The sequence below is a fragment of the Dermacentor albipictus genome, chromosome 7, assembly GCF_038994185.2.
Source record: "Dermacentor albipictus isolate Rhodes 1998 colony chromosome 7, USDA_Dalb.pri_finalv2, whole genome shotgun sequence".
NCBI lineage: Eukaryota > Metazoa > Arthropoda > Arachnida > Ixodida > Ixodidae > Dermacentor > Dermacentor albipictus.
Genome location: NC_091827.1, coordinates 111850694 through 111864857, shown reverse-complemented (window position 1 = coordinate 111864857; position 14164 = coordinate 111850694). Strand labels below are relative to the sequence as shown.

General features: G+C 42.7%; 1 protein-coding gene across 3 annotated transcripts in view; it reads left to right on the top strand.

The window, feature by feature from the left end:
* LOC135896884 (medium-chain acyl-CoA ligase ACSF2, mitochondrial-like) overlaps positions 1 to 14164 on the top strand; it is a 539079-nt gene that overhangs the window by 56663 nt on the left and 468252 nt on the right. For all 3 annotated transcript variants that reach the window (XM_070522596.1, XM_070522598.1, XM_070522597.1), the window contains 3 exons: positions 3323 to 3441; positions 10224 to 10271; positions 10650 to 10755. In XM_070522596.1, coding sequence (XP_070378697.1) covers positions 3323 to 3441; positions 10224 to 10271; positions 10650 to 10755 — 273 coding nt within the window. The remainder of the gene's footprint in view (positions 1 to 3322; positions 3442 to 10223; positions 10272 to 10649; positions 10756 to 14164) is intronic.

Genomic DNA, 14164 nt, shown 5'->3' with positions numbered 1-14164 from the left:
CCGCCGAATTTGATAAATGATGCGCAGAACGGCCTCGCTCAGGCTGTCCTCAGCTCAAAAGAATATTAGTTCAGAATTTATTTGCCCGACATTGTTACGGGTGCCCCAGTAAATTCTCAACATACACCAGCGCAAAAGAAGTAGTATGGCAGACGTCAGTTGGCGGAATCAACGCGAAGGATCAGAGGGACATGGGCCAGCATTTTTATCAATAGGTTTCAAATCGAACTGTATATGTTACATGACAGCCTTTATGCATGCTGATGCACACTTCGTTTCTTATCCTGATGTGGTATCTATGCTGCTTAATTTGCAAACAAAAACATGCTGTGGTGCAGACGATATCCCAAACGTGTTTCTACGACGATGTGCTTTACCTCTTGCCACATTTTCGGTTTTTATGTTTTGTTCTTCTTTGCTGACTTCTCAATTGCCTATTGACTGAAGGCCAGCCCGAACTGGGCCCATTTTTAAAAAAGGTAGACGGCCTAATACTAGGAAGTTACCGCCCTATGTCTCTAGCTTCGTTTTCTTGCAAAATTGTTGAACATATCAAAGCTATACTAGTATAATTAATTTCCTGGAAGAGAGCTCTATATTGACTAAGTTTCAACATAGGTTAAGGTAAGGATTTTCAACAGAAACTGTCACTTTGCTTCACCCGCCGTGGTTGCTTAGTGGCTGTGGTGCTGGGCTGCTAAGCTCGAGGTCGCGGGATCAGATCCTGGCCAAGGTGGCCTCATTTCGATGGGGGCGAAATGCGAAAACACCCGTGCACTTAGCACATAACAGGTGGTCCAAATTTCTGGAGTCCCGCACTACGGCGGGCCTCATAACCAGATCGTGGTTTTGGCACGTAAAACCCCTTAATTAAGATTACACATTGTTTCATTCTCTTTTATTAGCCTTCGATAGGCACCGTACGATTGATATGCTTTCGAAGATTTATATAGAGGTTTTGACAAAGTTGCTGCCGCTAAACTAATTTTCTAACTTAGAACAATACGTATTCAGGAAATTTATTTTTTGTTTGTTTGATTTAACGCTATTTAAGTATTCGCAAATAATATGTGCAGATGTGTGTGTGGGGGGGGGGGGGGGTCATCTCTCGTATTGTCTTCCAATCAAATCTGGTGCACCGCAGGGCGTTGTGCTAGGCCCTTTGCTCTTTTTAGCGTATATTATTGATATCATTGATGTTGTTAACCCTTGTGCTCAAGCTAGATTATTTGCTGATAATTGTGCATTGCTTAAAGAAATGATTTGCGCTAACGATCACAACGACCTCAACACTAGTCTTTGTAGTATATATTAATGGTGCAAAGATTGGGGAATGTCCGTTAACGCGTATAAATGTGTCTGCCTTCCAGTAACTGGCGAAAGAAATATGCTTTCCTATAATTATTTATTTAAATGAATGAATAAATTCTGGACTATTACGTGCCGAAATCATGATCTGATTATGAGGCACGCCGTAGTGTGGGATTCCAGCTTAATTCTGGCCACCTGGCATTCTTTACCTTACAACTAAATCTAAGTACATGGGTAATTATGTTTAGTGGCCAAGCTTTTTATTATTGACTGAGGACCCCAAGTATGATACGCAGATTTGTAGAGCACCTTCAGATACAATTAATAGAGTTGTTTCCTTTACGACACGCCTCGCATAGTCCTTCTTTCCAGGTTGCAAAGAAAGCCCGCGAAATATGAAAAAAGCAACAAGACGGAGCGCTTGCGCAGTGGTATCGTGCTGCTATCAAGCGTGCGTTCGGTGAACAAGGTCGGCTGCCGTCGAATGACGTTGAAAATGCATGCTGCTGGCCGAGCGTTGCAGATGAGATAAAGAACGCCCTGCCGTGCTCTCCTCGCCAGTCACGATGCAGCGAACCTTGTTCACCGAACACACTCTTGAGTGCAGCACACCACCACTTCAATAACGCTCCGTCACGTGGCTTTTTTCATATTTCGCGGGCTTTCACTGCAACCAGGAAAAAAGGACTACGTGAGATGTATGGTAAAGGAAACAACTCGATCGGTGGTTTGTGAAGGTACTCTACAAATCTGCGCATCATAATTCGGGTCCTCAGCCACTAATTAAAATTTTGGGTAATTAAGCTTACCTAATTAGTGAGTTATGTTGAATACAAAAAAATGTCTGAGTTACTGTAGGCTATTGCAAACAGTGTGCGTTCGGTTAAATTCGCTTCCGACGCGCCTTTCATATTTAAGTTCTTGACTCAAGTTATGTGGGGCACCCTGTATATTGGCACGTAGATGATACACGCCCAAGAAAGCAATATGGGGACAGAAAACGTAAGCATGAATACTGCCTTTTAGACGAACTTGTAAATTCTAAGCCAAGCAATACTTGGACCCAAATTGTGGTGTATGGTAAATGAGCATAAAATGCAACCGCACTTTTTGAAAGCATCCGCTGTTTTCACATCCATCATCGCATACTCTAAAGTACTCGGTGGTGCTCGCATCGGCTGTGGTATGTCCTCTAGTATACGTGGCAAGTGTAGAATAGGACTATATGACGGCAAGTAAACCTGATTATGGGAGCGTCTTACAGTTTGAATTATGAAACCATTTACAAATGTTCTCACACAGGAAATGTGTTTTGCGGATGTGCGTTGGATCGGAACATTTTTTTAGTTAAAGCGGTCACCGTAGAAATCCAATGCAGATGTGGCAATATGGTATCTGTCCTTCGAACTCATTGGTCCCTACACTAGTATGCTGGGGGGCTGAATAAATAAACTGAACTCTTGCTCCAGTAAGTCTTAAAAACAATTCCCTTATTAGGGCTAATTACTTATACTATGTGAATGCCACCGCAGCGGCGAGAAACTGAAATTTGCATAGGCTGGTAGTGGCGTGCACTATAGGTATTCTTGACTCGTTTTGAGGGGCGTCGTTTCCCGCCACCATCCTTCTTTCTATCTCTGCTTTTTTTTTCGTGCTAAGTAGAGTGAAGCGCATGCAGTTCATGTTCTTCGCGTTAGATGCGCTCCAAAAGTCTTTCAATTGTGGGCTTTCGATTGATGCTGTGTGACGCATGAAGCATATCACACCGGAGATTTGTGGGAGGTGGCGGACATGTATTCCAGAACAGTGTTCACTTTTGCTTTTCTAAACGCACACTAAGGTGTCAGTACATGGACGTTCCAGCATTCGAACTCTATTTTAGCGAGGTCATTTTGCTTAGAAACTTGAGGCGTCACCTGGTACGCACGTTAGCGGGATACACCTATAACAATGAGCCACTAAGCCGTTTTTTTTTCTTTTGTTCTGCCTGTTTTGTCTGAATTTACCTTAGGTGGGCTTCAAGGGCGTCTTCATAGCCGAACCATTCAAGCTGTGCAACTATTACGAGATGCTATCCACGCTGATACCGGAGCTCAGACATTCCAAGCCTGGACAACTCAACTGTGCGAAGTAAGAAGCTTAGCGTAAAGACTAAAATTTCGTAGCGCATGCTTTTATGGCAGTTTAGGCTGCTTTTGTTGCATTGATTTATTGACCCAGATTTGTTACCAAAACCAACTCTTCTATAAGAATCTTCTCCTTCCCCGTATATGTGTCTTCATTTGACGGTCATCACGTCAGGGCGAACGTTTCGTCGTGCCGCCCTAATATCTGTGATGATTTGTTTTTGCCCCATACAAGCAGTGACAGGACTAAGCTTTCCCCTGCCTTCCCTACAGGCCGTGATTCTGCAGCCATAAAAAAAGAAGAGTGAAGAATTTCTGTTAATCTAACCTCTCTGTAAATTCCCAAACCCTGACAGTATGCAAAATAAATAAATAGGTAAATAATAAAATAAATAAATATATAAATAAATATTGGTGATGCGACGGACATGCTGGAATTTACGTTAAGTGAAGTGGTTGAACAAATGATTTACAAGTATTTCAAACGCACACTGTCTTTTTTCTACTTCCATCCTGGGAAACGCTAAATTTCATGCACTGTTTTTCATCTATTACATAGGTTAAAGCTTTTTTCCAAGCAATTTGTAACCTTATGCCTTTAATGGCGGCGCATAACATTTTTGTGGCGACCCACAAAAATGTTAGCTTTTTATCTTAATGCTTAAAGGACACCGCGAATAAGGATAATACACGTAAAGAAAAAATATGTTTTGCGGCAGCTTCTTCAGCAAGGGGGGAGGGGGACGCCAGGCAGAAAACCTAAAATACGATTCTCGCAAAACCACCTACGCCTTCGTTTGAAATTTGTAAAGAGAGCTGTCAACATTATGCGCACAATAGGAATACATTTGATTTTCTTTATATCACTTTTGTGACATCAGTGAAGCCGGAAATATTGCATATTGATCTTATCTGACCGTTGTTTCAAAAAGTAAGCGAGTCACTTCCGAGACTCCTTCCTCCTCGCCCTGTGTTCCTGCACTAACAAAAAATAATGACGCTTGAGGCCTATCATTTAGTCTTGGCTGAAGACATTTAGCCAGAAACATTTTACACAATACGCAAACCCTGCAAGAAAAAAACAACATATTTTCCGATGTGTTGCCTGTAGGCGACTCTCGCCAACAGAAGGTTATGCACTACGCCGCTCGCAAAAAATGTCAAACTGAAAATAGAAAATTAGGCTGACGCGCTGTGTCAGAAGTATGCGCAGCGGTGTCACGAGGACGATGACAACGTATGATGCTCGTCGAAGGAAGAATGACAATGACACGTGTGTGCACACAGAAGTAGGACACATACCTAGCTACATTTGGGAATCCTGTACTTCTTTTGCCACATGTGCCACATAGCTAGTCTGGTGGTTGCGCCAAAGATAGGAACATGCCCAGGGGAACATACCTGAAAGCTAAATCAATAACGCTGTAGTTAATGGAAGAATCTGTTGAATACAAAACGTTATTGCATTAGTAGATCAGCGTGCTTAAAAGATCCGTTAAGCTTACAATATATATTGACGTGTTGGACATTTCTTTTTTTTTTTTGCTAAGCAAAACAGCGCTGCGCTTGCTCGCACGACTGCCTTTCCAGCGTACAAGGTTCAAATGAGTGCGCTCACTGGAACTTGGATTCGGCGCACACTTGCAGCCTTCGTGCCTATATGTATCGAGAAGCATGCCCGGCAAGATACCGACCGTCTAAGCACCAGCCACGCCAGACTCAGGACGGCATGCCAAGAAAGCCTCGCTTTAATAATCAGTTCGTCTAGCCGCCGCAGTGGCTAATTTGTAATGGTCACCATCGTCTCACGTATAAATATAAGATAAAGAAAGGCTTCAATAAACGACGCACTTTAGCCGGTACCAATCCGGACCCTTCCGAGAGTTCAGAGTCCAAGGAAGTTCACTAACTGCACAAAAAAGAGCGTGGGCATTAGGTTACCACGCAGTGGTAGTCGTGCCAGCTACAGCCCACAAGGCAATCACGAACATGCGCTGACTTGAATGACGAACTGCAAGAGGTGAAAGAGGGAGAGAAAAACGTTTTTTGTTCAAAACAGTGTTGCTCGAAACCAGAGCGAGGTCCTGTATCACCCTGAAGTGGGAAGGCTCCTTAGTCCAGCAACCCCCTGGCTTCCACTGCCTTCTTGGCCCTAGCGACAAGTTGTCGTTGATCTTCCAGGTCCCCGAGGGCAAGCGTGGCCTCCCAGGTTTCGAATAGGTAGTCTTCGTTTGCTTCTTGTGCTCGTTTCCCATTCGTTTCCTGTTCCATTTCGCTGCCTTCAAGCCAGGGGCATACCAGGAGCGAGTGTGCCAGGGTGTGGAAAAGATAAAGAAAAAAGGAATTACGTGTTTTTCTTATGAGATCGTTGATTTGCCACTGTGAATGTTTTTTGCAACCTTCAATATCTTCTCCCTTGACGGTATTTCATTACGTGTTTCCTATGAGGAGCAAGACTGCGAGTCGGCCTAGTTGGAACAAATTCATATTAAAACTTATTAAGCGCTTAATCGCTCGCCCTTGTGTTTCTTCTATTCTTCGTCCCTGTTTGTTGCGCACAATAAGTTTTAAGATGAATTTGTTCCAACTAGGCTGGCTCGCAGTCTTGCTTCAGTTCATTTCTAGTTCTTCCGGCCCTCTTCCTACTTGTCAAGCGCTCGTCCTTGTGTTTCTTCTCTTCTTCGTCCCTGTTTGTTGCGCACAATAAGTTTTAAGATCCTATGAGGAGATTGCTTTGACCGTGGACCACGGAAACAAGCAGTTGGTGGTTTTTTTATAGCAGATATAGAATGAGTAGTGTTGTGCTCCGTGAATACTGATTGTGGGCTAACTGCCCATATCTGTTGCGGCAGCCCGTTCTCGCCAACACAGTTCCAGGCATGAACAGTTGGAGCCGAAGAGCACGTATTGTGAGAACACGCACCCCGAAACTTAACGATGAAGAACGCCGTAGTAGTTCTTCAGCGTGCAGTCAAAGCGCACAAGCATTTTTACCAACAGCTAACACCAGAATGGCGATGAAAATCGACCCCACGTCCTGTTGCTCAGGAGCAGGATGCCGTAAACACAGATGCACTGAATACTGTAGCGGGTGAAAATGCAACATCTATATTAACACACCTAGCCCGAAATTGCAACTTGCGTTTTCTCGCTACGGCAAACAATTTGCACGATGACCAATAGCTGATCGCGACAGAAACCGCGACATAGCCGACGATCATGCCGCAAGTTATTATGAAAGTTGTCGCATATATTTTTCATGCACGTCTACTTGTACCTACACATAAGCAGAACAAAAGTCTCACTTTTCATTCCGCGCCCGTTCGCTTTTGTAGCATTCAAGAAGATTTTTCTTACTGTGCATAAAGTTCTTCATGTTTTCTGCGTGTCCTAAGCCAACATAGCCTACTTCTGTATTTCTTTGGGAGCGGGGGAAGTCCTAGTATAAGGGATGATTATTTTTAAGTTTACCGGAAGTTTTAAAAATCACATTTTACATATCGCTTATTTCTAGTCCTCTGAGCTGGAATATTCAGGGAGGCGGAAATAACTTGCCCAAGAATTCGAGACACACATTCAACTAATTAAAAAAGTCACTAAATAACTTCCTAACTAGTTAGTCTACAGCACAAATTGCAATTAGGGAATTGTAGCCGGCTATCTTGCTAGGTGCATCGACTTGTAATGGATTTCCAAAAAAACCCAAGTATAGAAATATGCGCTCTAGAACTTGTGGTAAAACTGCACTGTTGTTACCGTTACTTTTTTTACAAAACGCGCCTTCATGGTTTGAAACGCAATTAAAACTGGAACAGCAAATACGTCGTCCGACACTGTGGGTAATATCTCGAAACTAGCGTCGTCTTGGAGATTCATTTCAAGTGGATTCGTCTTACAAACTCGCAGGCTGATTGTAAGTATCAATATATGCCATTTAATGCAATTAATTAAGAACTGAATTCGTAAATATGTGGTAGTTAGTGGAATATGTGTTCTGATTTGTTGTTCCAGTAATGTCCACCTTTCGAATAATTAAGCTCTAGGACAAAAACTTTGCTACCTTCCACAGGTGGTTTTTGAAAATTCCGGAATACATTTCATTTCATTTCATTTATTTTCACCTTAAAGGCCCGGAGGCACAACATAAGGGAGGGCTTTATTCCTTGTAACAATGTTAGAAGAAATGTACAGTACAGTAAAGAAACAACAATAAACAAATACAAGCCACAAAATATTGTGAAAAAAAAGGAACATCGTGTTAGAGTGAGGGTCGGTGGGATCGGCAATTAAGCAGTGTGGTTATTTAACATTCGCTGAACGTTTCACGGTCAGTGCATGACACGATATCTTCTGGGAAATGGTTCCAATGGGTTATAGCGTCGGGAAAGAATGAAGTGTTCATAGCAGACGATCGGGTGTTAATGTTTGTTATGGGACGACTGTGGCTTAAGCGAGAGGATGCACGTAAGGGTGGATTTAACAGGGAATGCCTGGAGTGTGGATGGTAATAAAAGGTGTGAAGCAAGCAGAGACGAGAGATGATCCGGCGGGAAGCAAGGGATGGTATTTCAAGTGTACGTTTTAGTGCGGTTATGCTGGTATCACGAGAGTAATCGGAAGTTATAAACCGAGCAGCGCGATTTTGTATTGCTTCTATGTCATAGGTTAGATATGATTGGGAAGGGTGCCAGATAGATGACGCATATTCTAACTGAAGACGTACGAATGTTAGATATGCTAGCTTTTTTATTTCTGCTGATGCGGCTTTCAGGTTTTCAGGTGATGCGGCTTTCAGGTTGCGTTTTAAACATCCAGGGGTGCGTGAAGCATTAGAACAAAAGGTGTCAATATGAGTTGCCCATGATAGTGTCGATGTCATGTGAACGCCGAGATATTTGTAAGACGGGGCAGGATTGATAGGAGCTGAATGTATTGTGTAGTGTGACGGGTTAAGCTGTGGTTGCGTGTGAATGACAGCTTTGCATTTAGTAAGGTTAAGCGGCATGTACCATTTCTCGCACGATACTGCGATGGAATCGAGATCCTGTTGTAGTGCGGTGATTTCATTCGAGCTTTTGATTGGAGAATATAGGACACAGTCATCCGTGAAAAGACGTAATTTATTCTTAATGTTAGCAGGTAAGTCATTGATGTAGATGAGGAAACGTAGAAGCGATAAACCAGCACCCTGTGGCACACCCGATGTTACGCTGCTAAGAGACGAATTATGGTTATTTGCAGAGGTAAACTGTGTGCGCCCTTTTAAGAAGTGTTCAAGCCAGGTAAGCAAGCTATTTGGGATTCCGATAGATGTGAGTTTTTGAAGTAGGTGATTGTGGGAAACTCGGTCGAATGCTTTTGAGGAATCCAAGAAAATGGCATCAATCTGCAAATGAAGGTCTATGAAATGTAGAATGTCATGGGTGAACTCGGCGAGTTGGGTCTCGCATGAAAATAGTTTTCTGAAGCCGTGCTGGTGAGGGTAAAATAAGTTGATAGATTCCAGGTGAGACATTAGGTTGGATGAGATTATATGTTCTAGAAGTTTAGAAGGGATGCTGGTCAGAGAAATTGGGCGATAATTTATAGCACGGGAGCGGTCGCCACTCTTGAAGATTGATTCCAGTCGTCGGGCAAGCTTTCAATCTTTATGGATTGCGTAAATATTAGATGTAGTACCTGGATAGAAATGTTACTGGCGTTAACTAGTATTTTGTCGTTGATTCCATCACACCCGGCTGAGGTGGTTAGTTTGAGTGAATTAATGAGGCTACATATGCCATTAGGATAAAAATATTCATCTTATATATACATCATGACGATCATGTCGAGCACTTAATAAAGACTGGAGGACGTATTTCTTAAAGGGAAAAGTCAGTGTAGAGGCATGGCGTTGTTTCAATGCCACTCGCGCAATCAGGTCCTTGCAATGGACGTTTACAGAAATAATAATTGTTATAGCTTCTAAATGAGACAACGAAATGCTGTTATTACTGAAAATGAAAACGAAACGTATTTTTTTCGAGAGAAGGTGAAAGTCGCAATATTTTATCAAAACGCTTTCTGTGGCACAGTCGCGAGAAGACACCGAAAAGCTTCTTTGTTATCACGGCAAGGAGTCCCATGCAATCTGCGGGAATCTTTCAAGAAACCTTGCCGTACTTTCTGGACTTAATGACAGGGGCAGAAACAGGGTGATTTAAGTTACCGCAGCAACTATCATTAAAAAATGAAAACAACAAACACAATACTTAAAAAAGAGCTAGTAAAGCTGCTCAGATATTAGTTATTGTTAATAGTGCTCTCCAGATCGGTGGCCCCCATGTGTTTATTAACATGCGGAAACTACGAAGGTTCCGCTCCATTTATTGGCTGAATTTTGCGCTTCGAATGCTTTCCTTGCGTACGCCAAGCCAATTACCTGAAAATTTCCAGGATTTTGTGAAGTCGAGACTTCTCGTGAGACTGCTGTGTAGGTGACATTGTTAGGCAAAAGATTTCAGGATGGAAAATACTGGTTACGAAAATCTAAGAGTCTCGTATAATCTACGAGCAATTCATTCAATCAATTGATTGCATCGAACATTGAATCAGTTCATTCTGTCGAACAAGTATTTTCTAATTCTTTTTCTGCCAGCAACCAAACTCTTGTTAGCTGAGCGTCATGACTTCGTGGTTACCAAGGCTCGTGGGGCTTCACCGTTCAGTACTGCCTCAATGCTATGCTAGATCTTCTCGTTTTGCTAAAATGCAACATCATGTTTTGTGTTCTTTTTTGTGTTACAGGTATCCATTCTTAAAAGCCGTCATTGCGGATGGTGACCAAAAAGCACCGTAAGTATGGACGCGCGATACATAATTGAAGACATCACGCTACAGAAAACGTAGATTTGGACTCCTCGTGCCTCCCATATCAATTTTCCGTGCCTGACATTGAATGTGCACGATAAATAATGTTGGGATATTTATTTCGCCATCTTCACCTACATTCCGTTAATCGGTTGTGGTGTTGTTCAGGGTACTGGCTTTCTCTGGACGAAATATTATGACCTATCGTGTCTAAGGCATCAAAATTCCCAGCGAAAGCGTGGCCGTGCCTGTGCACAAATTGTGGCGCCCGTGTAGTCACTTAAAACTGATGAATGTCACATATATTACCTCGCAAATTCCTTTAGGATCGTTGTCTCTAGTGCGTCGTCTTTTTCACTTCAGAGGCTGCGTTTCTTTGCGTGAGGTAATGCAGAGTGGAGAAGCCAAACTGCGCGAGCCCCAGGAAAGAGTGAGCATGGACGACCCTCTCAGAATACTATTTACTTCGGTGAGTACTGTATTTAGTACAGACATAGATTCGTAATAACAATAATAAATTGAAGCATGGCGTTTCTTTCTTTAAACTGTCATGGTAATAGTCAATAGTAGGTCAATGTTTTTCTAGTTTGGCATTGCTTAGCTGAAAAAAAAACAAAGTGCAGTTTGTTTAGGTGTGTTCAGCATTGCGGTTCAAATGACTTGCATGCTGGTCGCACGAACTTTCTGTAAAGCCGTGAAGCATTTTGAGAGACGAATGCCTCCGTTTTGAAATTATATTTTCAACATAGGTTGCCATAGTTGTGACCATGCATGAGTATAGATCTGGTAGACTTTTGGAAAGAGATACCCATGGTGGGTGGCCAATTTATTTGGAAACTTGGCGATTTGTTTATGTTCGTGCGTTCATGCACAAGCGGACCTCCGCCACTTTGTAGCTATTCATGTTACCAAAATGATTGACCGATCACGAAGGAAGTGCAAACCAACAGAGCACCTCGATGCGATAGCTGTCACGAGAGAAAACTATGAGAAACTGACATGGGATACTCGCGCCAGTTGTTTCAAAGGCCGACTTTGACACGAGAGAAGCATGCGTCGGATCGTGGCCTAATGATTAAAGCACTGAGATGCTGTGGTAAAAGAGAGACGTTGGATCCCCACTACTGGTCACGCGCTCCTGTGTAGTCTTAGCGGTGGACTGAATCCATATTGGAGGCATCCAACAGAAAACTGTAACATGATTTTGGCTTCTAGCGCGAAGTGAAACACGGACACAGAAAGGAGCAGACAGGACGAGCGCTAACTCTCAACTAAATTTTTATTGAAACGAAGAACATATATATAGGTGATTGCAAAAACCGTAGCATCAGAACATGACAATGTAAAAGCATCAGTTAAACATGTCAGTGGGTATGGAAGTCAAAGAACAAAAATTATTTCAGATTAGTACACGTATTGCGAAGGTACTGGAATTCGCAATCTAACAGAGACAACGAAGCATGACTGACGCAAGTGTCTCCTAATCTTTTTATGTGGAAAGCCTCGATAATTTCCCTCGTGGTTTGGCATCTGTGTCTAGAAAGAATTTTTGTTTCTTTAAAGAAAGGTTTGCATCCACAATCGAAACAATGTGCGGCTAAATGTGATGCGTTAGGGTTGTTTAGTGAATGTTTGTGTTCTTTTAGTCTAAAGTAATGCATCTACCACTCTGTCCAATGTAAGCTTTCCCACATTCGAGTGGAATCTGATAAACTATGCCCGTGTTGCAAGGCACTAAAGGGGACACATGTTTAACTCCGCAATTATCTTTTCTTTTTTTGCCTTCCTGTTCAAGTCTCCTATTTATCAAAGGGCACATGCTAGCCAACTTTCGTGGGGCCGAGAAAACGGTACTGACGTCATACCTATTGGCCACATTCCTTAGACCATGTGATAATCTATGAACGTAGGGTACTACAGCAAACTTTGTATCTTTCTGTTTTTCTTGTTTCTTACCAGGGCTTTTAACCCATTTTACAAGTTTTTCGCAGGTTAGTGATAATAGATGCACGGGATAGCTAGCCTTTCCAAGCCTTTCTATCTGTTGTGAAAAACTTTGTTGCATATTGTGCGGACATGATTTAGTAATGGCAGACCTAAGAGTTGAATAAGCTATCCCCTGTTTAACAGTTTAACGTGTTTCACTTCGCGCTAGAAGCCAAAATCATGTTACCGTACCAACTCGCCCAACTGTCTATCCTTTAGAAAACTGTAGGTAGGCTAAGCGTGCGGGAGCGCGTCACAGTACGCATGAAATCGACGGGAGGTATACACACGTCCCGCTGATAAATGAGTGGACGACGTCGCCTGTGGCACACGTAGCAATGATCACATTCTAAGTATGCTATCACACACTTTGAGATTCGGCAGTGCTAACTTCGGGCCTAGTTTTTGATGCTTGGAACATAGTGGGCATAGTAAGTAGAAGTAATGCTTGGGACATATTAAGTAGAAGTCAAAAGAGGCTAATTATTTGACGCACAAATTTTTATATGACGCTATTAAGAACACGCATTCAATGAAATTATACGAAGCCAAATGGACTAACTGTAGACAAATATTTTTTCTACTTATGATTACAATACTCATGAAGTACGTCACCGTCGACCAGCGTAAACTGGAGCTTCATATTTATCTCATGTTCCTTTAGAGAAAGATCAGACGTCCTAAAGCAAGAAGAATATTAATACGCACCTCTTGCTGCCATAAAGTTGGTTATTATACTCAACAGATAGTGTTCTCGCAATCCAATCATTTTCTAAAACTTGTACAGAAGAACATTGAAAGGAAGAAACAAGCCGTGCCAGCCAGATGAAAGAACAGAGGGCCGACTTCCAACTGGCTTATTGGCAAGTTGCACGAAATATATAGCTACAAGAAAGCATCAAGCAATGTCCGCCCAACAGTTCACAAAACGCCACACCGATAGAAGACTACAACGTCGTGAGTCACAGAACGTGTAATCCTGTCATGCACGGCTAAATTAATAAAAAGTCTTGCTTCCCGTGAAGATAGCAGCAAAGCTGGCGCGCTAACAAATGTGCTGCCAGCCCTTGCTCTGAGATCAGCTTCAATAATGTTCAGGGTAAGTTGTGATCGGAGATTTTTGAGCACTTCACACCAATAAAAATTCAGCTTACATTCGATCGGCTTGTTCTTTCCTTTCTATGTCGCGCTGTAGAAGTTTTAGAATGCAATACCGACTCCCCCAATCCGCAATCCTAGGCAATCATCTTGATGCTATAGGAATTATGAGAAGAGCGCTGAATATTTTACTATTTCGCAAGGATTCACATAAGAAGCATCCTGGGGCGCTATAACGTAAAGCTATTGCAAACTGCCCTCCACGATTGGCAAAAATTTTTTGTGCCCCCCCCCCCCCCCGTCTTCGCCTGTCTGTCATTCGACATCACAAAAACCGCGCTAGCTCCCAATCTGACAAGACGTGTACACACTGATTACGCATGATTAGACAGAACAACAGAAAACGAATTATTTCTGATTCAACGCCTTTTGACCATTAACCCTCTGCTGTTCGTCAAAAGGTTCGACGCTGCACCCACTTATCCTGTGTGTCACTAGACGTCACAAAACCGCGAAAACTCATTGCGTCAAAGCGACGTGTACACTTTAAGGATTCATTATTATGCCGAACGAAACTGCATTTTTTTCTGGATAGCCAGAAACTGCCCCGTTAAAAAGAAATCGAAGATGACTGTCCCCCAGTGACTGTGGCACTAACTACTCGGAGCTGTCGGGAAGCATGGACCAGGGTTGCTATGCAGGATGCGCCGAGTTTGGCGAAACTCGGGATCTTCACGAGCTCTGGCGACACCCCAAAATGAAAGCACGAATGGTACCGAGACACAGTTTATCTT